The sequence below is a fragment of the Oryzias latipes genome, chromosome 19, assembly GCF_053564925.1.
Source record: "Oryzias latipes strain Hd-rR chromosome 19, Olatipes_Hd-rR_3.1".
Classification (NCBI taxonomy): Eukaryota; Metazoa; Chordata; class Actinopteri; order Beloniformes; family Adrianichthyidae; genus Oryzias; species Oryzias latipes.
The window spans coordinates 23,275,347-23,302,802 of NC_136255.1; the positions used below are offsets into that span (position 1 = coordinate 23,275,347).

Sequence of the window (27,456 nt, forward strand, 5' to 3'; positions counted from 1 at the left end):
TTCAACTCCAAATGTTGATGAACCAGTCACAAATGCACTATTGCCAGCTATCATCTTCCCACAGTCTTTTACAATAAACACAGTGCGTTATGTCTTGAGCTTTACTGTACCTGAGCAGGAAAACTGGTCGAACCACCTTTTTGGACATGAATATGTTAGAGATTTAGCACCTTAATGCTTGAAAATAGATTATTAAATGATCAGCCAGAAATGCGATTTTGGTTTAATCATCACAATCGTTTTTTCCTTCCTCACTCTCTGCACTGAAATTCCCATTAAAACAGTTGTAAAATTCTTTCATGTCAGTAAAATAAGACAAATACAGCATTTATTACATCACCAACTCCATTTTCCAGACCTTCAATTTGCATTTTTAGCAGCATTATTCTCTGCTTTATATCATCAAAAACAGGAATATCGCCAAATGTGACATTACTGGTTATGTTGGTACTTCTGTCTGTCTTTCTCAATTTAGCCTTTTTCTGTCAGAAGAATATTCATTTGAGGAAAAAGCTGGTTTATTCTGAAAATATTTGATCCATTGACCATATATGGAGGCCTTTTCAAATGTATTCATCTTATACCTCAAACTGGTTTCTGTAAAAGACGACTGTCTCGAACTTGTTAGAATTGTTTCTAATGGAAGTGGCACCACTGTGGAACCGAAGTAAAACATGTCCAGTGGTATCACATTTTTAAAATTTTACTACAGACGATTCATGAAAATTCTGAAAGACCAACTTCGATGATAATTATGTTTTGATGTTTCTAAAGTGTTCTTGTGGTATGTTTAGGATATATAGAGAAAAATATGCTTAAAATTGCATTTCTAAGTATGTCTTTATTCAAATCATTTTCAATCAGGAAAGTCAGTCAGTCTTTGTTTTCCTCGGCTAAGCTAACATCTGGCCCTAAACTTTATAGCTAGATAGCTTCAATATTGCTAGTTGTGTTCCACCAGTAATATTAGGTTGGGGTTGTAAACAGAGAGCTCTCAGCAATGGGGATGGAAAAAGGGGAGGGGTATCTCTGTGCCAACTGTCCCGCCCACAACTCAGCTGTGAATTTCTAATGAACTTCTGCCGCTCTGCAGTGTCTTTTGTCCTAGAAATTTACAGATTTTTTTTTAAAATTTTGGCTAAAAACTGCATCATCATAATTAAAAGACCACTGGGAACGCTTTGAAAACAGTTCAAAAGATGATCGGAGTGGCTTTTTAACAAAAATAGTCACTCTCTTATTTTGCTCTCATCATCTAAGGACTACTCTGTTTATATGAATGAAGGAATATCGGTACACCGGCCAATCAGAGATGAAGCTGTGCCTTTCACTATCTCTGATTGGTTTTGACCACAATATGGGATTCATGTGCTGCATTCAGAGTCACATCAAAGTTTTTCTTTTTTATATACAACTGGGTGCACCTGAAGATTTTTCTTTTAGCTAAATGTGGCTGCAGATTGGTTTAATCTGTTACTTCTCCCTGCTCTACTAAGTAATGGTCAACATTCTGTTATCTCTTTGATTGTCTCATGCAATCACACCTAAGGTTGAATGCTCTCCCCTCAGAGAAGAAGACGGAGCCCAGGAAATCAGCATTTTCTGACAGCCGTTACTCAAAGGGGTTAATCCCGTCAAGGAATGCGTGGCTATCAATGCAGCCTGCGGGTTGCCATGGCCCGTGGATTGGCTCTTATCAGGGAGGGTAAACACACTGAGGCCTGCATTAAGTGTCACAGTCCACGGGGGCGGAGCAGGCAAAGGCCCCCCTGCCAGTTTCCATGCTGATAAGTGTTCCCCAAAACTGCAGTGGTCTGACCCAGCTGTGGCCGCTGGCTCAGGTGGAGGGCCAGCAGGGAGGCGGGTGTTGTTATGCCAGGTCAGTCGGGCGCAGATTAAGGCGTAGCTCTGGGAAAACGAGTCCAGTGTTTTCTGTCACGTCAGGAACCTTTTGTTTTTATAAGGCTGTGTGAGAAATGTTGGTTTCATGGTCATTCTATCTTCCACTAACTGATGAGTAACAATTCTTTTGGATTTAGTCATTTAAGTTCACTTTTTGGCACTTGATCTTCATGTGCATGGGGTCAAATCAGGATCATACTTGAAAAATTTAACTTGAAAAAAATTCGGAAAGTTTGAAGAAAGGTTTGAAACTTGAATAAAAACTACAAACCCAAACTGTTACTAAATGAATATGTTTAGTTGTAACAGCTGCATTGACTGCTCACGAGAACTGGACTCTCGTGACGTCCTCCGTAAAAATCGACTTACTTCCGGCTCCAACCAAATGAAGCCCATTAAGTCGCCATTTTATCGCAATTTGATGACAGTAAAATACTGGAGCTAAACAAAGTTCTTTTAAAACGCATCCTTTTGTATAGTGTGAAAATATCAAGGTTGATGCAAGATTTTAATGCAAAGAGTCAAATAAAAACACCTCAAAGTCAGCAGCTGTGAGTTTTAGATTAAAGTTTGACACTTGAGGAAGTGTTTGACTTGTTTTGACTGTTACTAGCTGGTTGGTTCTGCGCATCACTTGGCTTTGAAAAGATAAACAGCACGCTTTTCCAGGTCTGTTGCAATTATATTGGCAAGGAGTCGATCTTCATGCATGACACGGCTACACGTCTGGATGATAAGAATGTTGGAGTGGTTAATCATTTCTGGAGGAATCCGATGCAGCTCGGCGACTCAACAAGCTTCACTCCAGCTGCAAGGAAGCTGTGAGAAAAGTGTCAGTCACTGTGACGGGGTGACTTTTCCACTTTTTGTTTCTTTTTGTGTGTTAGTGGCGAGGCGCCTCTCTGGGCATCACTTGAGGAAATGTGTAATGGTGTTACTCCGGGTGTACAAGGTGGGAAACCTCGAATAATGTGGGATGAGAGCGAGCCACAGAGACAAATCCAAGTCAGGCTGTGGGTCACCAGGAGGTGAGGCTGCCTTCTTCCCTGGGTTCAGGAAAAGTTCAGCAGCATAGCATTAGGCAAATTAGGGAGATGGAGGTTGGGGGAGAGGGGAAAATCGGAGGGTGAGGAGCATGGGGGTCAATTTGTATGGAGGGAGGAGCCTGAACTTGTTGAAAAAGAAAAAAAAAAGTTGAAGAAACTTCCAGGAAAAAGAGGATGGAGCTTGCATTCTTGTGGGTGAATATCCTAAAAACTAATTAATTAGCTCATATAACTTGATCAAGTCCTCAAATGCGTTTCTGTTTAAAGCCTCCGCGGTCACAGAGGGGTGGTGACGTCTCCGAAAGGGTTAAAAGTGGGAGGGGCGTCGCATGAAAGGCGCTCGGAAGGGGGGGGCAGAGAAAGAGCCCGTGGGAGGCGGAGCCTAAGCCCTCAGCTGCTGCGCCTCGTCACATTTCTGCAGAAGACGGCAGCGGCGCGCTTTGCTGCGGGAACGATCCAGCCCTCTCTGCCCGCACCGACTCACGCATCGCCCCGAACCCGGATGGAGAGCAGCTTCTGACACCTGAGAGCCGCCGGTGGCCCGCAGCACCACAGCCGGGAGCGTCCGGTCACAGGAGCGCAGGCGCGGCGCGCGCTAACGGGACAGCCCGACCCTAAAGGACAACTCGGCGGAATTTCCACAGACAGAGAGATTTAGCATCCCACCCGAGGGGTCCGTGGCCAGATCGAGGTTTCCCGGATCAGATCCGCCCCCTCCCCTCCGGATAGAGGCTCACATGTTGTGTGAGTGAGCGGGGAAGTTGCAGGGCTCTGTCCGTTTCTGCTGCTCGGTCGGAGTCGGACGGACACAATGCGGGCTGTTCTTCTCGATCTGAAGCGAAGCGCGGCGGATTAAGCTCCTCCAGACGGTCGTCGCTTGTTTGGTTTCCGATCAATAAGAAGATGCCAAATGCCCCCATGCTCCCCCTGGGGTCGGATCTACCACTTTTCCCTCATTTTTGATGCAGTTCCCCCCTCCCCTCCCGTCTGGCCCTCTCATTCTACCTCCGCTGGTGGCGAGCCGACGAGGCTCGGCTGTCTGTCTGCGCGTCCGCGCTCGGCTTTCCTGGTAACGCTGGTTTCCCCGCCGCCTCCCTGCCGCGTATGATGTACGAGAGTGTGGACGTTGTGGGACTGAACCCCAGCCCGAACCCCTTCTTAATGATGGATTACTACAACCAGAGCAGAGGATGCTTGATCCCAGAGAAAGGACTGGTGCCCGGGGCGCCGCATCCCTACAGCACGTCCATCAGGAACCAGCACTGGAACGGCTCCAATCACTGTAGGTGTTGTGCGTAAATGCGCGCGTTCCAAACGTCGCAGAAAGTGTCACAGCTTGATTACAACATGTTGTCCAGACCAGAGCGGCGTTGCGCGTTATCGCCATCAGCACGCGTCTCTGCTGCGATATATATACTTGACCCACTTTCTTGTGTCTGAGAACAGCGCGCAGGTCTGTGTTTTCCTCCTGAGAAAACCTCAGCCAGGCTGCTGCGCTCTGATCCAAGCCCCCTTAATCTGAGGCTTTGGCGTTCCTGAAATATGCACTTAATACAAACAATGTTTGGAAGAAACGCCAGCTCTAATCAGCTCAAACTTTCCTTCCAGAGTTCCTCTCTGCAGCTCTTGTTGGATTTGCCACTCCCGACTTTAATGCATTGCAATGTTTGGGGTCTTATTTGTTGGGTGCACTTCCACAGGGGTTTATTTTGACTGCAGCGAGGGTTTTATTGCAGAGCATCTCTGAGGCCAGATCCATTCTTTCCCCTCAAAGGAGCTGCACCACATGGAGGCCTTTATGCAACACACTTCTGTTGTCTTTCATAGCTGGAGGAGCGTAAAAGGCAGGAATCTCCAAAGGCTCTTATGGGCCAATTTCCTCCTCGTTTTATGTCTATAGGAACAAGCAACAAAGAGAAATTTAGACCGGGATTTCTTAAGTTCGGCAGCACCTAAAAAGTGGTTTCAGCGCAGAGGGCTTGATGGTGTTCATCACACCGGTCCTCAGCTCTTGTGGCAGCATTGATTCAAACCATGTGAGCTCGTCTGCGGGAGACTGTGGGGGTTTGGCCTAGGAAAAGACCTCTGATCCCTGGACTCCACATTGTTTTGCTCAAAGGAGGAATTGTGTGTGTGTGTGGTGGGGGGAATTGTGTGTCTGGGACTTGAAAGTAATAAAAAATTGAATGCACATCCCGCGGAGGTTGGTCGAAGAAACATCTATCTGTTTGTGTTATCATGTGGATCAGACCGCCTCTCCTTCTCGGTTTCTTGGGTCAAAATCCAAACCAGTCGAGCTCAAAAACCCAAGAAAAGCTCCAAAACATCTGGCTTTATCAGCTTATCAACAGTCCCCCCCCTCAAAAAAAAAGTCTACAAGAGGGTCCTGCTATTAAAAGCGAGATCTCCACTGAAGTGAATCGGGCCTAAAATGGCCTTCTGGGCCCATTAAAGTAGCAGAGTGTTAATCCAGATGAATGCTTCATCCCTGGCGTTACCAGTTCTTCAGAGTTGCTTCTTCCTCGTCTTCCTCTCTGCTTGTAAATTGGTTTCCACCGGTTCTGAGCGCCTGTGGTGCAAAGTCCAGAGCTTCCCAGCTGAAATGTGCTTTTTTTTCTTCCTCCTGCCGAGTGCCCATCAGAACCCTCAGCAGACTTAGGGGCTCATGCATGAAAGAATGTGCATGACCTTGTTCACATGACTGTCACACACTAAATTAAAAAAACTGAGGGTATAAAGCACGGAGAGGGATTGCATCAGGAACACAAAGAAGTTAGGATGACTGGTTTGTCTTCTCAGAGCAAGGAACGCAAAACCAGCAACATGGCTGTTGTGTGTCAGAGAGACGAGTAGCTGGCAGCCTAATCTGGCTCATGTGGTATTTTAGTGCGGAAGTCCTTTTGCTTCAGAGATGAGGCCCACAAAAAACAGATGGTGCTTTATTGTTTCTTGGTGCAGTGGCCTGTAGGAACAGGATTCCTTTTCAGCCGTGTGTATAAACATGGATATTTGATGCGTTCTGTTGGATAAACAAAGAACACGCCTGCAAAGTTGTCAGTCCAGAAGCTGTAGAATCGAGGAACATACGTGTTTCTGATCCTCAGGACTGTCTGGATGTACAGAAAAATTAAAAAAACAGTTGATCTGCCTTTAACCCTTAAGAACCCAGACCCATTTTCCTGAGAAATTAAATAATGTCGAATAGACTACGAATCAAGTAGACAAACAAACACAATTCCGATATTTTTCTGTGACTCTAAAGAAAATCATCTTTTTGACTTTTTTTGCGTTTTCCTGACAAATAAGGACATACATTAAGACAATTAAGTCTAAATTTGTGTGTGTATTTTTTTTATTCAAATCGTTGTGAATTGTGAGCAGATGAAAAAAAATGCAGTTTGAAAAAAGATTGTATTTGTGACGTAGAAAATACTCTGGGCGGCCCACAAGCTTCCTGTTCTGCTTGTAGAAGACTAGATCCATGTCAGATGTGAGGGGCTGTAAGCCAACAGGAGAGCATGTAAACAGAGAGCTCTCGGTATCAGGGAGGGGAACAGCCACCAGTCCCAACCACGGCTAAGGCAGAAAATTCCAATAAACTGCTGCCGCTCTGCAGAAAGGAAACCTAAAAGATGGATTGATTATGGCTAAAAACGGCACAATCATGATTTAAAAAAAAAACTGGGATCCCCATGAAAATTGATCAAAAGTTGATCAGAATGGGACTTGAAGCTTTATTGTTAGTTGAAAACAAAAATAAATGCCATTGGCAAAAAGTAGTATTCTTAAGTATTAGTGTAGTAAGTCTACTACAGACCATGTATGTGTAGTGTAGGCAGTATACAGAATATATTTCAAACTCAACTGGAGCATTTTAAGTTTACAATAGCCTAAGGCAAACATCAAGTATACAAACTCACTTTTAATCAACTTAAATAGACGACTTTATCTTACAACATTTGCCTTCGATTTGTGGGACAGTTTATGTGAAACAGGTAATCATAATTTCACTGTTTTGTTTTTTTGGGCTTAAAATGGGATAAACATAATTAAAAGACCACTGGGAACACAAATAATAGATCAAAATATGATCCGAGTTGGTCTTTAAGAGTCTCCTTCCTGGCAGGTTCTGGATAAATCCTGACAGTTGTTGGTCTCAACCGACTGAATTAAAGTAAAAATGAGTTGCAAACAGGAAAAAAAGGCTCAATCGTGAACTAAAATGCTCTTAAGTGCTGATTTCTTTTGGGGGGTGGGGTATGAGGGATGTCCGGACCCTTTCAGCCTCTGCTGACAGTGATTTAGTAAACTGGGCCCTCACAAAAGCACAGGCTTTTGTGCGTGAAAAGAGACGGCAGAGATGAGTTTGTCCGAAGTGAAATGCTCGCCTTCACCTTCAGGTGAACATCAATAACATATTTTGTCACGGAGGTATGTTTGCAATGACGGCGGCGAGGGGGTGAAGTGAGTTCAGCGCCGCTGCCACTGCTCTCCTGGGAAAGGCTGCAGGGCAGCATTTCACAACCTGCCGTCACTCGCTCCAAAAACAGCACCTTGCCACCAACCTTGAAAGCTACTTCTCCCCCCTCCCTACCTCCCTCCCACACCCACTTTCATGCAAGTCATCATTTGCTAAATTGAGATGCCCTCGGAAGCGGGAGTTTCACCCTGCGAGCCAAAAGGCGGGGCTTTGCTTGTTCCCGTGCATCGTACTGTATAAGGAACGGGTGTGTCTCGTCACCTTGAATGTTGGCAGATCAACTGGCTTTTCGACACGCACAGACAATGCCAGCTGATGGGTAACCGGGGATTCTATATCTCCAGGGTGTTGTTTGGCTTTTGGCGTACATCAGGAGGATTGTCCCACTCGTAAACAGTGGCTGAAGCGGGTTTACGGTTAGAGCGAATTAGCTGGAGGCGGCCGTCACATCGGACTCTGTGCCCGTTTGGTTTGATCCCCAAACAAGAGTTTATGTTCACTGCAGAGCTCACTTTGATGAGCGGAGCCGGGCAGACAGAGTGCTTCATCGATAAGGGCTTACGCTGATTGCAGACGCTATGACAATAGGGTCCTGATCTCGCTATCAATAAATGCATTCTTCCCCTGCCCTGAACTCAGATGCACAGGAAGGAAGATCAAACCAGTTCAGGTAGGAGGCAGGTGGAGTGCACGGGGGGGTTGGGGGACTGCCCTATAAAATATTCATAGCCTCTTCATTTAAATCAATTCCTCTCAACAGGGCCAGTCAAGCATCAACTGTCAGAAATTGAGCTGGGGCTGTTGTAATCACTTCTTTACTTATTTCTACAGATGGCTTGTTCGCAATGGGCTCTGCATGGCTAGTTCACCCGAACACTCTCCCCTTTCCCGTCTCTGAGGGCCCATATCCAGCCCCCCCCCACCCCCTTTCCATAATGGAACATGCATAGATTCGTCTGAGTATTGAACCGCGGGCATTCATCACCCCAGAAATCATCTGCGAGGCGTTTTCATTCTCGAAAGTGTCTCTTTTCTCTCCGTTTCCAGCTCGGCGCTGGCGTTCTCTGCATGGCGAGCCCGAGCCGAGCGGTCAGTGTCATGATTAATCTTTAATGCCCGCCTGCTCTAATTTTCCCTCATATTTTACACGATTTTTTCTTCTTTTATTTTTTGTCCTCAACTCCCCCAGCTGCTGCTATATATAGTGCGATTCCATCCTTCGTTGCAGCAGACCCTCCAGACCAGATCTCCCAAACTGTGGCTGTCACCCAGCGCGCTCATCCGGCCTCCCTGTGGGCGCCTGTGACAACTGTGCGCATCTCAAGCAGTTAGCGTGTACGCTGCAGTGGAATGCCCTCCTATTTTGAGAGTGGGACAGCCGAGGAAATGGGGTAGAGGTTTGGAGGCTAAAAATACAAGAGCCCGTCAGTTTCTGCCGGAGCGAAAAATAGCCGTGTGTTGCTGTCGTCTCAGTCAGCTTTGTTAATGGAGGAGCCAGAGAGAGCGCTCGCCTCAACTTTCTGTTTAATGCATGAAACAAGTTCTGAAAAGAAGTCTGATTCACTCAGACTTAGCCATATTTATAATTTGCACACAGCAGCAGAAAGGCCCCTTGGCTATAGCCATGTTTGTGAAGCAGGGAGACGATCTTTTCAGATAGTGGAGCGTTTCAGAGTCAGATGAGCTTAGCTGAGTTTATAATTAGAGGTTTTTTTTTATTTTTTTATCTGAATGTTTTCAAAAGAGACCAGACGAATCGAAAAGACCGTCTTGTATGTATGAATGAGTTTCTCTGGGGTTGTCCGAGCTCCACTCACACGGCTCTGCTCCCTTTCCCACAGTCCCCCAGAATCATTTCATATTCATTACGTGTCTGGCTGCAGGCCGGCCTCTGACATTTGACTCCTAAAGACCCACCTGGGACCGGGATGGAATGGACTGCCAACAGTGAGTTGGAGGTGAGAAGGCAGAGTGTAGTGGCGGATGGTGATAGATGGGACAGCATGTTCAGCCCGAGGAGGCTGACATGCTCGGGTTACCGGGGAGCTTGTTGACTCGGGACCCTGTTGGTGCGATGCTTTATGCATTGTGTTGGCTGAGAGATGCCCTTTTAGCTGAACAGCTTCAAAACAGGTTTTTTTGGAAAATGAATGAGCAGAAAAACCCAAACGACGAACGGGATCCCGTTTCCCATGAATGGAAGCTCTGTGTGCTAAAAGGGACACCTTCTGATATCCAGCAGCCCCTTATTTTCAAATAGAGATATTATTTTACAGCCTTTGTTGGGACCTGTTGGGAGCCATTGTTGGTGAAATACTTTGGCACGGAGATGGATTCGTCGGAGTCGCATTCGATCCTTTCAAATTGAGAATAATTGCACAGTGCTCCGGTCAGATGAGGTTGCTTCCACTTGTGTCTGATATTCTCCCTCAGATAAAATCCTCACTGTGGCATTGGCCTTCTAAAAAAAACGCACAGAAAAATGTTCCTCCTTCCTAGTAATCTTATTTAGAAGCTCCGTCAGTCCGGATGTCTCTTCAGTCTGGGAAGACGGTTATTCAGACGTATGCGCTCACATCAGTTGGGAGCGCTGAGGGTACATTCTTTTATTCTGTGGGATTTTCAACAGCTGCGTGCAAAAAGCTTTTTTTGTTGTTGTATTGGACTAAAAAGACGAGAAGAAGGTAGGATGGAAAATTGAGGTCTTGTTAATTATGCTTTTGAGCAAGAAAAACATTTTTCCTAAAAGCCCCGCTCCCATGAAAATTGTAGTTTTAGTATGTTTTTGTGGAATTTTTCTAATGGAGGACATATGAAAAGAAAATTAAGCTGAAAATTGAATTTCTGAGTATTTGTTCATTCACATTGTTGTGAATCATAAGCAGATGAAAAAAACGTTATTACCAAAATGAACAAACCAAGAAAGGTCAAAGTACCTTTAAAAGTCCAGAAAAATGTTGCTCTTGGGTTCCCAGAGGTTAAAAGACCACTGGAAACATCATTAAGACCCATTCTGATTAAAATGCTGTTTAGAACATGTTCTTGTGGCAGTTTTCTGATTATGGAGGAAAAAATAGATAAAAAAAATTAGGCTTAAATTTGCTTTTTTTGAGTTTGTGAATCAGGAGCTGATGAATAAATGCTGTTGGAAAAGGCTTGGATGTCGGACGTAGAACCTACAATCGACGAACCACAAGCTTGCAGACAAATAGATCCATGAACGTCTTTGTTTTCCTTGTCTGAGCTGGAATCTGTTTAAAACTGTACGGCTGGATGGCTCCAATATTGCTCGCCATTGTGGTTGCACCATTATTTGTTAGGTTGGGTGTGTGGAGGGCTGTAAGGTAGTGGGAGTCAGAGACTCAGGTGAATTTCCATTGAAGTAGTCGCCGCTCTGCAGAAACTATTGTTTAGAAAAAGACACATGTTTTTTGATTTTTGGATATAAATGGCATTATCATAATAAAAAGATCTCTGGATCACTAAAAAAGTAAAAATCTTAAGATGACTGTAGTGGGATTTAATTTGAATTAGATTATATTTATATAAGAGTCCTGTCTTTCTGCACTGCATTCTCCAGCCTCATGTGTGGTTCCAGCCTGGTCCAGCACTATTTCAGATCAGCTTTATTAGCATTTTCTTTTGACTTCTCTTTTCTGGAAGTGTTGTTGTGTTTTTTTTGCTTTGACCAGTGTCGTCAGCTTTCAACTCTCTGGATTAGTTCCAGCGTTTTCTTGCGGCGCGGCGGTTTATGGAAAAGCCTCCCTGTGATCCGGGCAGATAAAGCCAGAGGTGCCGGAGCTCTTTGAAGAGCCGACTGATGGGAAAGTGTGTTCCCCTGGCGTTGTGGAGTGCTGCGAGCGTCTCCTTTAGCCCCGGCGGTGACACTCCGCTCTGCCCTCCCGCCAGACGTGGGAAACCTTCGCACAGTGATGCTGCCGCCGTGGTGGTTCCACAATGGAGTTGGATTATGGTGTCTGGACTGTCAGCACCTCTCAGCTGAAAGAAAATGAGAGGGATCTGAAGCACTGGGGGGTGGCATTTTCAAATCTCCTGGGAGCCTTTCAGAGAGTTTAATGTCATTTTTTGGCCTCTAGATTTTCGCCCTTTTCTCCTTTTTGAACAAAAAGCAGCTAAGCGGGAACGGGGAGGGAAAGAATGAGGAAATATGGGTAGGGAGAAAAAGCGAGGAGCGAGTACGGGCTCAATGGCTGATATTATCCGTGTTCTCGTGTTACCGATGGGGACTTGGCCCACATCCAGTGGCTGCTAACAGGCGGCTGGTGGTAAATTGAGTTTGCCACAGAATCTATGTCTTATTTAACATGTCACAGCACTACTTCAGAGTGTCTGGTGTCGTCGTTTATTCTTTGTTTGTCATGAAACAACAGCCTTGTGTGTGATTTTGGAGCCCAGTCGCTTTGGGAAAAAACTTCACAAGAGAGCCTTGTGACTTGTTCTGATAATCGAGTCAGTTCAGTGGCGGAGATCAAACACAAAAACAAGTCTGGAGTGCTTGAAAAAGTAGGGATGTCCTAAACCGATCGCGTCGTATGTTGAATCCCAATCAGGGATTGGAAAGGGTTTTTTAGGCTCATGTCATTCGCACACATTGACGTGCGACCAAGCACAAAATCGGATAAAATTCATGTTGAGATGCGCATTGCGGCATTGCCCGCATGCATTTTACATGCGTCCAAGGCTAAATGTCGTTATTGATCGCCAACCCTAACTGTTGCCCTCCCTCCAGGGGAGGGGTGTCAAACTGATTTTAACAGAGGGCCACATCACCATAGTGGCTGTGCTCAAAGGGCCAGATATAACTTATACATGTAAGTAAATGTAATGAAAAATACATGTAACTACTCCTTAATTTTAAATAACTCATTTATTTATTATAACTTTTTAAAGTGACAATTACAGTTACGTAGAAAACACATGTTTGCTTGTTACTTTAGCATAAATCCATTTAATTTTGATTCTGTCAGGTTAGGTTATATGGACAGTGTTTAAGTCCTTTATGTTTAGTTGCCCAATCCGATATTTCAAGTCTGCTTCCCCCTAGATATGAATAAACACAATTTTAATGTTTTATTTCAAGAAGTTAAAAACATTTATGCTCTCGTTGGCCACATAAAATGACATGGTGGGCCACTTTTGGCCTGCGGGCTTTTAGTTTGACACATGTGCTCTAGGGTATGTGTGGCCAAGAATAAAGGTCGACACTTTCTGTATTTTCTATTATCATTTTGAGGAGCACTATATATTTGTCAAGCTTACTATTACAGATAAATATTCTACTAGAAGTCATTATATATTGAACGGATCACGACCTTTTATCGCCGTGAAGCGCAGCAGAATATGGCACTAGTTTGAGCAGGAGACACCCAGAAACAGTTCTGTAAAGCAAGTAAGATATTTACAAATTCAGACTTCCAGGATTAATAACTCTTGTTAAACACCAAAAACTGACAGCAACTGCCTCTATTGGTGTGTCTTAACCCAAACTATGACTGACAAAGTCGTTTCAAAAGATAGAAGATTAATTTTTTATGTGAATTGAACTGATAGACAGCTGCCAAGGGAAGGTCTACAAAATGCAAGCTCTGGGAAAAAACTTAACTTTTATTTTTTCTATTTGATTGCTCTATTTTTGCTTGATTGTTTAGCTATTTGACAGAAACAAAATTAGAGAAGAATCTCTATCAGTTTTATTTTGTTAATTTTTAAAAATGTTTTCCAAAAGTATCTGAACAGGACTCGTTCTTAAAATCAAATGAATCTGATCGAGGCCAAAAAGACCCGATCGGGACATCCCTATCAAAGACTGCGTTTCTCTGGCTGTATGAAGTGGAAACGAGGATGAGGAGGGTGCCTTTCCTGACCCTCCTCATCCTCACAACAGGTATTCCCTGTCTTTGCCACCCAGACTCTGCTTCCTCACTCCCATCATCTCTAATGAACCTCCAAAGCAACACACATCCTGAAACTGGCTTCAGAAGAATCTGCTCCATCACATCTGCCTGCTTTTATGTCCGTAATCCCCAAGAACCCAGAAGGGCAGCATGGGAATTTCGGTCAGCTGACATTAAAGAGAGAGGAAGAGAATCAGGAGCTGTTGAAGCCTAAGCCCCCCCTCCTTCCTAAAGCCTGCCGGGATTCTCTGTGGGCTTGACATAACCAACCTCACCTGCCTGCACTGCTCAGCGAGGAGTTCCATCAGCCGCTTCCCCTGAGCTGGCCTACCAGGGACTGTTTGATCTTATTGTGGAAGATGCAGCCTGCCCGCTGCCTGGCAGGCAGGGAGAATTCCTTGATGCTGGGGGTTGGAGAGGTGGAGCAGGCTTCAGTGGAGAGGCTTAATAACTGTATTAACATCTGTGGCTCCCCAAGGAGGCACGCCTACACGGCAAGAGGGCTGAGGTTAGGAGGCTTTCTCTCTCCCTTTCAGCTCCGGACTAACTTTCTCCTGGCTGAGGTTTCTGACACACATTCAAAGTCGACATTTGTTTGTTACCACATCTTTGCATCCTTGTTTCTTTGATTTGCAGTGATGGCTCGCTCAGTTATTCATGTCTGTTGGTTTTGTTTTTGATTATGGAGGGATGAATAGTTTAAAATATTTGGTCAAATATACGGTAATCAAATAAACCTAGATAAACAGCATATAAACTCAGGATGGGTGTAATGTCATATTCTGTGGTCACTGATTTTAGTTGATTTTGGTTCAACAAATTCCACCATGGTGACTCAGAGAGAAATGTCTGGGTACTGAACAGTGCAGCTGAAGTTTTAAATATGTGTACAAACAAACAAGTAAACAAGAATGAACTAACTCGAAAGCCATTTAGTTGCCACCTCATAATAATCCAAATGGAACAATATTCGAGCATTCTACCACACTGTATGGTCACATGTCTATGCAATATTCATAGTGTTTCAAAACATTGGACTGTAATGATGGCTTGGTCTTTATTTATTTATTTTTGCTGTCATCACATTTTTAAACACTTGTCTCCACGGACTTCTAGACTTCCTGCTCCATAGCGATTACCCACTCTTTCTAATTTACAATTCTAATTTAGAAAAGTTTAATAGCAAGATAAAACTCTGGATAAATAAAAAGCCTTCGATTTGAAATCTAAAAATAAATGAAAGACAGATCATCACTTGAAAAAAAAATCCTAAAATTAGTTTTTTTTTTTTTCCCTTTTATTCTGGAAAGTTACCTCAAAAATGAAAGAAAGTACTCTTTCCTCACCTGCATTCATGACAGTCCCCCATATCCCTTGAATTATACATCGTGAAGGGTTTAATAATGAATAGGCCTCACTTAGCTTAATGGACAGAGTTAACTGTGTGCTTTTCTATTATAGTGAAACGGGGTTTAAAAAAAAAGGAACCCAGTCACCCCTGGGGTCATAATGAAGCCCAGGCGTAAGCCCAAGAGAGGCGGGTGGTAAAGGCCAGCTGTCTTGGGGTTAACTGGACCCCTGAGGAAGAGAGGGGGGGGGCTCACCTGAAAGGCCAGCTCTGGTTTCTTCCTCTCACTTTTCTGACAGCTTGCTTACTAGTTTGTGCGATAAAAGCAGGAGAGATTTCACCTGTTGTGTTCCTGCACAATTGTCAGATAAATGCATCCAGGTGTAGACGAGGCAGCCTTTAAACTGGAAACTCATTTATGGTCTAGATTAACTTGAAAGTCTTGTAGATATGTTGATATGGATTTTTTTTTTTTTGAGGGAAAGGTAAACGAGAATACACATTTTTTAAGTACCAGCATTGTTATTATTATACTGGAGCTGCACGATATGAGAAAAACATGTAATATTGGTCATCTATACTGCGATGACGATATGACATGCGATACATAAACAAATAGCAAAGAACAAATACATACTTTTCATTTCATTTTATTTAAATAAAAGTCAACAGAACTTGAATTAAACTCCAAATAACTTATGTCTACATAGGAGGCAGGTATCTAAAGGCTCGTTTCCACCAGTCTGGTTTAAAATGGTTCAGGCAAGTGTTTCCTCTCAAAGTTAAGCCACCCCGGCACATGCGGGGAGTAGATCTATTGCGTAGCTTTGCGCCATAGTAGTGCAAGCTTTCAAAAACAGCAATGGAGGTCGTCCAGCAGCTCACTTTTTCCACACTTGGCTTTTGCAGGATTGCAAGAGGAAGACGAATTTGCTGGCGCTGGTTTGGGGCTTTCTTTTGTCGTAATTAACCATCTGCCAATCATCAGTTTGATGACAGTAGCCCCGCCCTTCCATTTTTCTATGGACCTACAAGCAACGGGGATCAAAGATGGTGCCGTTTGGTCCAGCTTAATGGGTTCATTTTTATAATGGAAGCGCTCATAAAACTGTACCGCTCAGTGGAAACGATTGGTCAAAAAGCTAAAGGGTGTCCATCCGATTGGTCAGATTTATAAAGGGCTCTATTTGATTTGTTAAATTTGTGCATATGTAAACATTTAAGGTAACCATTTATCCCAATTTACATCATCTTTTGCAATACACGTATCGTACAAGCTGATATCACGATACATTTTTTATTTATTGTGCATGTCTATAGACGGTAATATTTTGACTTTTATTTTTAATGATTATAAAGTTTTGTCTAACCGCACAGTTGCAGGAAATCTTGTTTATGCCACCAACGCATGAGCTATTTCAATTTAATGGCTTCTTTTCCCACACTATTCTTAAATGGATAAACTGTTTTATTTATTTTAAATTGTGGCTTTCTTTTTCCTAATGGAAACCTCCTTTTGTTTTGGGAAAAGATCAACCCTGTCTTAGAGTCCAGTCTGCTGACTGGTGGGCAGCCATATCACAGGAAATGGTGTGTGTTTTGTGCATGTGTGTTGTGATCCAATGGCTCCCCCAGGCTACAGTGAAAGGTCAGGGATCTATGCAGGAAATTAGTGTCTGCAGAGGCACACACATTCAAACACACAGGGCAAACGCACAACTCATACCGGGGGAAAAGCTAAACATGTCCTTCATTAAATTCTGGTAACATCCCTCTGCACTCCCCCTGATGACTCCAGCTGCTCTCATCATCTATTTGTCTGCACACTTTATATCCTTATTGACAAGGACCTACATTTTGACTTAAAAATTTTTTGCATTAACCCTGACACCGAAGACAGATGATTCGGCCTTTTTCCCGCCCACCCCTTTACAACTTGCTCTGTCCAGATTTTCCTCTAAGTAGCCCCCTGACGCTCCGCATCAGACATCTAAATCAAATGCATGTCATCGCTCATCATTAGGGTGCATAACAGGAGAGCAGTGGCTGGTTTTGCTAAATTTAATGCAAAGTATTTATAGGCTCAATTGTCCTTCTCTGTGGATTTATACACCTGGCTTTGTGCAGCCAATGTGAGCTGACAGCTTCAACTTTGCCCCAGATCAGGGTATCTTAATGTGCTTCCTCACCACAGCTGTTTGGTTCAGAGTTTCTTTCCTCGAATAGAGTCTGAAGTCTGGCACGGCCAAGCAGAAATGACTACAATTGGTTGCAGCTAAACCATGGTACGTTTAAGTACAATCTGAAAGCAATTAGACCAACGTGTCTTTTTTAGTATAAAGTACATATGTGGAAGCTTAATCTCACTTTTTTCCCTTTAGCTACATGCTTTTTCTTGACCTGAACACCAAGAAAACCAGCTGTTGTAGCTTCCTAGTTTGAGAAAACTCAACGAAGTAAAAAAATAGAAGATCGTTTCCAATCTTAGGAAATTCCGTCAATGCTAGCCTGAACACATCCGTCTGTCCCCTTATCTTTACCTGATTTTGATTTATAAGGCAAGGCTCCTGCTACCATCAAACTCTTTAAAAGCTCAGTGACAGTGTAACGACACACCTGCCCCACCTAGTCCACGCCTTGGCAAATATTACCTCTTAGAAGCGAAATAATACCCCTTTCAGCTCTCAACCTGACACTGGCACTTTGAGCTAATTTATGATGGTAACGTTTTGTCTGTCTTGTGTTCTGCGGCGGTATGCACCTTGACCTGCCGAGGCTTGAAGGTAAATTACACGCAATTCATCCAATGGCCTTAACTCATGTAGACAAGTACGAGGAGGGACAAACCTGCAAAGTTTCAGGGTTAGGAGAGAAACGGCGCAGAGAAAGGGCACATTATTTAGCATCGCTGAGCACACGGTCTCATCGACCCGAGTCACGCACATGCTGCACCCGTGACCTCGCCCCCACTTCCACTGTCATGCTCCTGCTCTGAAGTTGAGAAGATCAAACCCTTGTAATCTATTCCCCCCATGATTGACTATTGTGTTATCCACAGAGAGGGGGGGGCGAGGAGGAGAAAGGGAGTACATGCGTTGAGAGAGGTGGTTTAACATGACAAAGCCTGTCCCGGGCGATCCTCTCTCTTCTCATCAGGTCCTCTGAGCCTCTTCTCTTTCTTCCTTTTCTCTTGATCCCTTGTTCTCCCTTATTTTACCTTCCCCTCCTCCTTCTCCTCTATCCGTGTCCACTACAGCCCTGTAATGCAAATAGCCTGCCCCCTTCATATTTATGACCCCACTTTATCCAGTGTTGAATATGCGCTTAACCACAGAGAGCATTGAATGCTGCCAGTCACATTGGATTAGCGAGTGTCAATAGGAAGATAACCTCTCTGTTAGTGAGAGGGGAGCAAACACTCCAGCACAGGCATTCATGACCACTCTGTGTGTGGCACGCAGCCCATCGGAGGACAATGGGGTGTTGGTTAATGTGTAGAGGTGTAATCTCAGAAGGCAGGCAGGCTCTTGTTTTAATGCTTTCCCCATTTTTTTTTTCCGTCTCTAGCTGACAGTTAGTGCACGCTGAAGGCAGAAATGTGTTCACAGAGCTCTCTGTAAATGCAATCAGCTGTCCCAAATCTCAACCATGATGTTTCTGATGGTTTCCATGCTCACAACTCAACTCCCTGAGATGATTTTCATGTTTTTACCATCCGTTTCTTCATATTATCTGTCGTTTTTACAGACACTCACTACAACCATGTTTTTAGCAATGATGATTTGGACTTCATCAAAGAATCAGCCCGACGGGCGCCGTGGTTGGGGTTTTCTTTGGCACCCTTCTGGCTCCGGGATGCATGAGTGCAGATTTGTAATCGTTGGGGTGGGGAAGCACGCACACTGTCGCTCACTTGGGCACGACGAGGCGATGTTAAAATTCGCCAAGAAGCGATGTTTCATGAAGTCATTTGCACAGTCGGAGCAAAAAGCGAGGAGGAGTTTGTCTGAGTCTGCGCTTTTACTTCCTCCAAGCAGCAACCTCGATCGTGAATTATGCGTCTAAAGATATCACAGCCATGAAAGCTCTGAGTGATGTCTTATTTGGTTCTAAAGGAGACTGTAGTGAGATTTCCTCTTGAAATTGAAAGGAACTCTTTTCAAAGCCTCTAATATAGGTCAGCTAGGATCCTCAGTTCAAGTCATAGTCGATCAGCTTCTATGAATAGCTTTTTGTTCCTCTGAAGATTGTAAACTATATGAAATTTGGGGATTCATTACTGACAAATCAAATCCTAGCTGCACACATTCTCTCCATAGAAGCTCGCTTACTTACATTTTCTCGAATGCATATCATGCATGTAGGATTAGCACAGAAAGCTTCGACGTGCTGTTATGATTGGACGCGTCCTGGCTTCTCGCTCCTGACGAGGGCTGACTTTTACCCCGTCGTGCCCTCCATCATGTCCCACGCCATCAACTAATGCCACATATCCGCCATCAGCCTGTGGCATGTGCCAACTCGCATCGTCCTGCTGTCAGTCAGCAGGCAGAGTTGCGGCGTGCTCCTCGTGGACGCAGGGGAACGCTGCGGCCAAGTTTCTCCTGCTTCTCGCAGATGCTCTTGTCAATAGCGCCTGTAAATAATGGAGTGCATGCAGGATGTTGGAAATGTTGTAGCCGTTCTGCTCTTTGTCAGGAGACTCATAATTAATTCACCTGGGTCTGGATTTCTGCGGCTGAAACGAACGGCGTGAAGGTCTTTGCTCACCTTTTCCGCCTTCTTCATCGCCCCCCGTCCCTCTAGTTTGTCCACATGTGTTCTCGGTTCTGTTTCCATCTGCCGGCTTGCAGTGATAGCAAAAACCTGGTGTGTTGTTATTTCAGAGGCCTGGCAGGGTAAAGGCAGGGTAGAGGTTGACTTGGGAGGAGGAATCATGAGCACGGTGGGGGCCACTGTGCTGATAAAAACCAGGCCTGGTTTACATGTGGTGGTACTCCAGACGCACACAAGCTACAGAGCATGCACTAACCCAGGGTTACACAAAGCCCGTGCACTTGTGTTGGTATTCTTCCTTAGTAACAATCAAACAGGAAGTAGGGTTTCCTCTGATTTGCATACATTCATGGTAACAATCATCAGATCAACCTTATGTAAAGAAGTGTTTTTTTTTAACTCATTTATAGTTTGTGGTGTTCAGGTTGGACTGATGAGCAGCTTCCTGCCCCGCACCTCCGTGTCCTTTGGCTTCTGCTCAGGCACCAATTTATCACTCATGTATGTGTGTGTTTTCCTTGTCGTAACACCCAGGAGGGGGGCAATCTGGGCTCAATTTGGAGCTCCATCCATCAAAATGTGGATGTTGGTGTTGCCTTCAAATTTCAAACTTAGACTGTCACCTTAATCTCTGCGTCATCTGCAAACAATTCAATGTCGACAACATTTGGAAAAACAGGAATATATGTAATAGGAGCCAAAAATAAATTCACCTGAATGTTGATGTCAAACACTAAATTTGATGGTTTCTACTAAGGAGGCTGAGAATCTGAGGGACAACATATAGACAAATTTGAAGTAGAGTTGCAGGTTTTTTGTTTTTTTTGGTCCAAACCTTCTTGGATTCTTCAGTCTTTTACTCTGCCTGTATCTACAATGAGATATTGGTCTCTGGTATTGACATCAAGCCGCTTAAGTGGAGCAAATCAAACAGGGGAATCCTCGGTAATCCCCCTAATCCTGCCTCATAAAAGTGGAAGCGGTGACAAAAGGGCTGCAGTGGAACATACCTCTGATTAAGAAAAACAAATAAAAACATCTAAACATGATTTCAGGATTTGTGAATTTTTCATTTTGTCTTGTTTCATCTTCATAAAACCCTTTTTCAATTGGACAGTAGGTTAATAAAATCATCTTGTAGTTCACATAAGCACCTCGGTGCTCATGTCTTGCTGATCTGAGAAACCTTTGTTTTTGAGCAGTTTGAGAAAGTCGTGGATTTGCTGTTAGACCAAACTCACATGACTGCGTTTTCAATGAAAAACACAGACAGAAACATGATGTTCTTTACGGAAACCAACGTCACGACTCAAAGACGAAAATAAGGGATTGTAATCTAAAACTCTATCACTGCCAGCTCATAACATGTTCTCAGTAGTTTTTGCTTTTCTTTTGTAGGTGACAGCAGTAGAAAGCTGCTGGTACTGAGATTATCAGTCATTTTTTACTCAGATATTTTGATCTATTTTAAAAGCGTTCCCAGTGGTCTTTTGATTACGATTATGCCATTTTTAGCCAAAATCAAAAACCTGCAGAGCGGCAGTAGTCATTCAAAATTCACCTCTGAGTTGTAAGGGGGATCATTGGCACAAAGTGAGCCTGCCTCCACTTCCCGTCATTCATCTGTTTACATGCTCTCCCCGCTATCTTACAGCCTCTTACAACCCCTAAGCTAACATTGTCGGTGCACCAACAAGACGTACGTGGATCTAGTCGTCTACAGGTGGATGCATCTGAATGGAGCGGAGCAGGGAGCTTGTGGCCCAGCGTATTTCTTTATGTTACAAATCGGACCTTTTTTTCAACAGAGTTTTTGATGAAGATGTTTGTGAAAACTTGAAATAATGAATGTGTGTGTTTTTATTTTATTTTATCTTATTTATTTGGTATATTACATATACAAATTCTGGAATTTTAGTCTGTTGGTGAACATGTATAAATAAATTAAAATAAAAGAATCCACAGAAATGCAGTTTTAGGCGTAATTTTCCTAACATATGTCCTCCATAATCAGACATGAATTTGTTAAAAGCACAATTTTCATTGAAGTGGGTCTCAATCCTGCAGCTGTAGGATTTCCACAGAAAGCCAACAGTAGGAGGAGCAGCAGAATGCCAGAGTCACAGGCAGACATTCAAAGGGAGATGGAGGTAATAAAGGGAGGGCTGGATTGGGTTACATTGAATGCAGGAGGTGTGAGGCTTTGCCGTCGACTCTCCTGGCTGAACTTAACCTCCGGTGGCTCTCCTTCCTCTTCTTGTGTGTGTTTTCACTTACGCCTGGCCGCCCTGCCATCAGCTTCCTCCCTCTCTCCTGTTTAATAACTGTTCACACTCAGTGTTGGAACACAAACACACCCCGCTGGTGCTCTCCTTACAGCTGGCGCTTGGTGCGTTCAAGCGACAGTGTGATCCCGCATGTGCCGGCTTATAGCCTTAGATTTTAAGATCGGTGTTGAGCCCAGTCCATTTTTGCAGAAAGCTGTTAGGCTTTTTCGTCAGAGAATGGCAGGATTTTCCTGTAAGCAAGGAAATACTCCCATTTCCCCTTTCAGTAATTGACAAGTGCTGACAAAGCAGTCCTCATTCATGAGCATGTGTTGTTTTTCCTGGTCCTCATTCCTTCACGAAAACCTGAAAACGTCTGGACATTTATGGGTGATTTTCCTTTTGTCGATTCAAAATCCTTTTTTTTTTTTTGCTTTTCTTTTGGGACAGTAATGTTCCTGTAATGTTTAACCCACTCTGATCATCTTTAGAGTTATTTTAATAATGATTTCAGTGGTTTTTTGTCGTTTTCTATGACATGCATGGTGGCAGAAGTTCATTGGAAAATCACCTCTGAGTTGTGGGCGGGACTGTTGGTGTTGAGCAACCCCACCCCCACTTCCTTTCACCTATCTGTTTACGCGCTCTTCTGCTAGCTTGAAGCCCCTCACACCCCCAACCTGACCTTACTGGTGCAACAAAAATAGCGGGCAGTAGTGAAGCTATCCAGTTTAGGGCTAGATCAGACGAGGAAAATGAACACTGATCTTTTTGTCTACAGTTGGAGCGGAGCAGGAAGCTTGTGGCCCCGCCCAGCAGATCTTCTACGTCACAAATAGGATCTGTTTTTAACAGAAATTTTTGTTTGCTCCTGATTCACAATTTAAAATAAAGAAGTACTAAGAAAGGCAATTTTGAGCTTAATTTTCTTTATAAATGTACTCCACCATCAGACAATGGCTACAAAACCATGTTGAAAACTCTAAGACACAAATTTTCCTTTAAGTGGGTCTTGGTCTCCTGCATCAGCATCCCACTGGAGTGTTTCAGGCCGACTTTAAAGGGAGCCTGAAGGCAGCCGCCTGTTGCATGGTGGTCTCCTCCTGCGTTATGTCTTCTTTGCATGTTCACTGTGAGGAACGACAAGGGAATCTCTTGTCCCTCCATGTATGTAATACATGGTGATCATGTGTGTGCCCAGCTATACCCAGTGAGCACAATGGGTCAATAGCTGGGTCGGGCTTGACAAAGAGCAAGGCCTTTACCCCCTCCCTCGTTCCGTCTGCCCTCTATTTCCCCAGTTCTTTTGACCACCGTCCAGCCTGCTAATGTAGTTAGCTTCCCTCTAATGACGGTGAAATCTCATTAATATGCTTCACAGCCAGGCCCAGTAACCAGTGGGGAAGATGGTAATCAAATCCCAGAGGACTAACCCAGAGCTGAACCTCAAGAACGGCTCAGCTGGACTGGGTCCAGAATGCGGCGCGTCTGGAGGCTTGATAATAGCCAGTGGGCTTGTTGTGCGATTGTGTTGCTTCTTGGTCTCACTGCTTTTGAGGTGATGATGTTAGCCAGGCTATCTGACGTCCACATGGAAGCTGAGAGCAGTTCATCATCAAAATAGATTTCGTTTGGGTCTCGTGCGTGTTGCTACATTTAAGTCCAGTCCTTCTGTAATTGCTTATGGAGGATGTGGCTGCGCTGGGCGGCCTGTAGTCTAAGTGCACTTGAGGCTCATGATGTATGCAAAGTGAATTTGAAGAGCTGCATTACAGACCACTCACACTTGAACTTAATGAAATCAGCCGTCCTTTGGCTCAGAGTTAAAGAACGCCACACTAGATTATGCTCACAAACAACACAAACACACTCAATCTTTGATGCACCTGTTGTTTGCAATTGGTTTTATGACATAAGCAGGTCCTTAAATTATATTTAGGTAGTACTTATAATGCCTTTGTGGTTATTAGTGGTATTTAAATGCTGATATAATTTACAAACCATCAGATTGTGTAATATTTATCCTGAAAAACACGTTCGGAATCAGTGGTCAGACGGTTGGTGACTTGAACCGACCTTTGAAAGCATCTGGCTCGGTTTTCCAGTTTTGCTTGATGGTTTGTCATTTTAGTTTTTTTTCGTCTCGTGCTGCTGGGACCAGTCAGACCACATACCAGACTGCTCACTTTAATTCACATTAAGTCTGATTAATGGTTTGTGCATTGCCTCCCAGTCCTAACTGCAGTGGATTTCCCATCAGCAGTTTGTTGATGTTGGTTCTCAGTTTTGCGTGTAGTCCATGCATCCTAATATAAAGCACAAATATTTGTTCATTGAATAAGAGTTCCTGTACCTTAGGCATTACATTGGTGACTACGAAGGACCACTGTTTGCTCCACCTTGTATTTTTTTTCCGCTGTAAACCGTACAAGAGGCCTGTTTGTATGATGGTGTGTGTCGATTGGAGTTTGGATGTGTCTGGAGGGTAGGAAGTTCTGTCCGATCTGCTGAGTCTCTCTGCCTGGGTTCCTCTCTGTCCACAGGCCTGCCATTGTTGTGCTCCATGCCTCAGCTTGACAGGGCTCCAGAAGCCAGCCATTGTATTTAATTACAGGTCACCAGCCCCCTCACAGACTCTTGTCCTTGTGTCCTAGATTTTCATGGGTGCTCTCATTAAGGGAGTGTGCGTTCTGCGTTTGTGTTCAGCCGATGGTTCTTCCTAAATAGGCATTTGAAAGCGTACAACTTGTTTAAATTTCCGAACAAATGCCATATTTTGGATCTTTGTGGGTGCAGCAGTAATGTGGACAAAAAAAAAAACATTCAGAAGAGGAATCCGTCCGCATCAAGAGATGCAGAAGAGGCCTGAATGGCTGCTTGCTAATGAGAAAATATGTCTCGTTATGTAAGGGCTGCTCTGTTTAAGCTTAATTTGCTTGACATGAGTGTAGTGACTGCATCGCCCCACTGGCATGGGCCACAATGCCTCATAATGACACCAGTACAAAAGAAATAAGCAGCAACGTTTCTCTCTTTGTGCCCTTTTTCTCACGTTTACTGTGAGGGTTTCTTTACCTCTTTGGAAAAACTACTTCCTGTTTTTCTTGATAAACAAATTAATCGTTTTTTTAAAACCCATCTTGAATTTATGGTAAACTAAAAAAAAGTTTTTTACTTACCCAAACTGCAGAAAGCTCTTTATTACATAAAATATATGTGGTGCTACTTTGAAAATGCTGCTGTATTTACTCATTTTATGTCGTTGATTTGAACAAAATGAAAAGTTTCACATCCTCTTTGTGTTGTAAACGTGGCACAGAGAGTGACTCATGCCTGAATTGGTGTCACTAGGACTCAGACATGCAAAGTTCCGCAATGACGGCAGGTTGTGTTGATGTCCAAATCCTGTGATTGCGTGTGTCAATTTTCTCAGAAATTGTAGAACCGGCGTGCTCCTCCGGTGGGTTTATTTCGGTTACTTTGAATGTAATCTTCATCTGCTCCATCTGCTGCAGGTAAAAGGACACCAACAGGCAGAGACTTGCACTTGATTGCAGTCAAAGGATGGTATAGCTTGTGCCAATCCCAGTTAAAAGGGAACGTGTTCTCGCTTTGCATTTCTTGGGCGTGCGTTTGAACTGGACGTGTTTAAATGGACTGCTTTGACTCACGACACGCGGAGAGTGTTCCGGCGGCAGAACCAGTCCAGCTTGCTGTGATAAATATATTTATCTTGTTTACACATGAGTGCGGAGGTGCAGACAGCTCTTCAGCCTCTTGCCAGCATTCTGTACTTTCTTCTCTATTGACCTGACGTTGCAGTTCAGAGCAGCAGACATGTTCATCCTCGACGTTTCAGGAGTTGCTCCGTGCGCCAAAGTTGTAGATTAGCTTGTGTTTAATTTGAGGTCATTTCATTAAAGTTGCGTTTGTCATATTAGCATTAAAGTGGCTTCACTTGAGCTCAAGTAGGACACAGCAAAACATCCAGAGGCTGTTGTTTAAAACGGATTAGGCATACATCAGCTGCTGGAATAAAGTGGACTGGACACTGTGCTGTCATACAGACTCTGACTAAACATGAAAGACCAACATTTTTCTTCTTTTGTATAATACTTGTTTAAGATGCAATAAAATGAAAAGTTTTGTCCGAAGCCGGATAAAAATGAAAACACTTGAGCAATGTGGAGGGGAACAGGGGTATACCCTTGTTTGGATCTCCTAAAGAGATCCAAAACCGAATACCGAATAGTTACCGACTTATGAAATGTGGATTTTTTTTTAAATTTAATTTAAAATACAGTTGCCATATCGTAGTTCACCTTTCATGGTCTCACTGTTTCAGCAGATTTTTTTTTAATCTGCATCCTGATTGGCCTTTGTCGTTATCAGTCAATCCCGTCTGTGCCAAGTCTGCCGTACAGAATCCGTTCAGCTAGCCAGAGTTGTATACATCCTCCATAGTGATCAGATCTTTGTTCTTATTTTGCAATTCTGGATTTTTCTCTATGAAGGTTTAAAGTTTGCGAGTTAAAATAAGACAGAAAAGCGTGGAAATGTTCATGTCTATTTGAGACAGCCTTAAAAATTTATAATACTAATCTGCGGATTTTAGCAATCGTGGGTTATTTTTAGAATGTAACTTTCACGATAAATAAGGGAACACTGTCTTGTAAAAATAGTCTGGAACAAATTTTAGATAAATAAAGTCAATGTTTAAATCAGGTAAGCACACATTGGAGAAATAGCTCCTTTTCGGTATTGTGTTAGGGAGTTTACTGTACTCCAGAAGCCTACAAAAGTCACTGAATTGTTGATCATCTAAAGCCTTGTTCTCCATTTGGCACTATCCTTTGCGAACGTTTTCAAATACGTCGGCCACCAATGGAGTGCTGCCAGCTTTCCTTTTAGCTGCTGCAGCAGTCTCTCTCGTATTCGTCATGCTGTTCTGGCTTTCTTAATGGCTAATTAATGCAGAGGTGCTAAAGGTTTTAGCAGATGAACCCCATTTTAATGATTTGGTTCCAGATTTGCTGCAAACTGCAGTCCCTAATGTTGCTCTCAATCACCTTAAAATACCTCCACACTGGGGCTGCACGATATGAGGAAAACTCGTGAATTGCGATATTACTGATCAACATTACGATATAATTTACGATACATGAAGAAATAGCAAAATAACCAAAAACATACTTTCCATTTCACAGCAGCAGTTTAATTTAAATATGAGTCAACATACCTTAAACTACACTCCAAATGACCCTCGTCTACATACAGTAGGAGGTGAGCCTCTAACACAAAAGAGCTCCATCCGATTGGTCAACAACGTGAAGGCGTCTATCCGATTGGTCAAATGCATAAAGGGATTTGTTTAATACTTCAAGCTACCATAAGATTGTTCTAGCACATTTAAGGTAACCATTTTCGCTATTTTGCAGTCTGGGCGTATTGCACAGCTTGATATCGCGATAACGAGAAATTTACCATTTATTGTGCAGCCCTTCTCCACACTGGCGACGTTTTTAAGAAAGCAGAAGATCGTCAATGGACGTTGATTAACCAAACTTTGATTGCGTCAATGCCTCACACGCCGCTATTTGGCCTTAATTTAACTCACTCCCACTAAGGTTGCCAAATACTCAATGCACCCACATTAATTTATCAATTTTTTTGTCCTGATGTACAGAGAGGTGGCATTTAAAGTGTAGCAATTTTATCTGCT

At 43.5% G+C, this 27,456-nt stretch overlaps 1 protein-coding gene across 2 annotated transcripts in view; it reads left to right on the top strand.

Annotated features, from left to right (window-relative positions):
• The window catches only part of raraa (retinoic acid receptor, alpha a), a 177,862-nt gene that overhangs the window by 131,251 nt on the left and 19,155 nt on the right, over positions 1-27,456 (top strand). Inside the window, exon 1 of one of the 2 annotated variants that reach the window (XM_011487935.4) lies at positions 3,330-4,230. The exons of the other annotated variant lie outside the window; for it this stretch is intronic. Within the exon in view, the coding sequence (XP_011486237.1) occupies positions 4,053-4,230 (178 nt within the window). The 5' untranslated portion in view covers positions 3,330-4,052. Of the gene's footprint in view, positions 1-3,329; positions 4,231-27,456 lie in introns of those variants that run through there. 2 annotated transcript variants of the gene reach the window in all.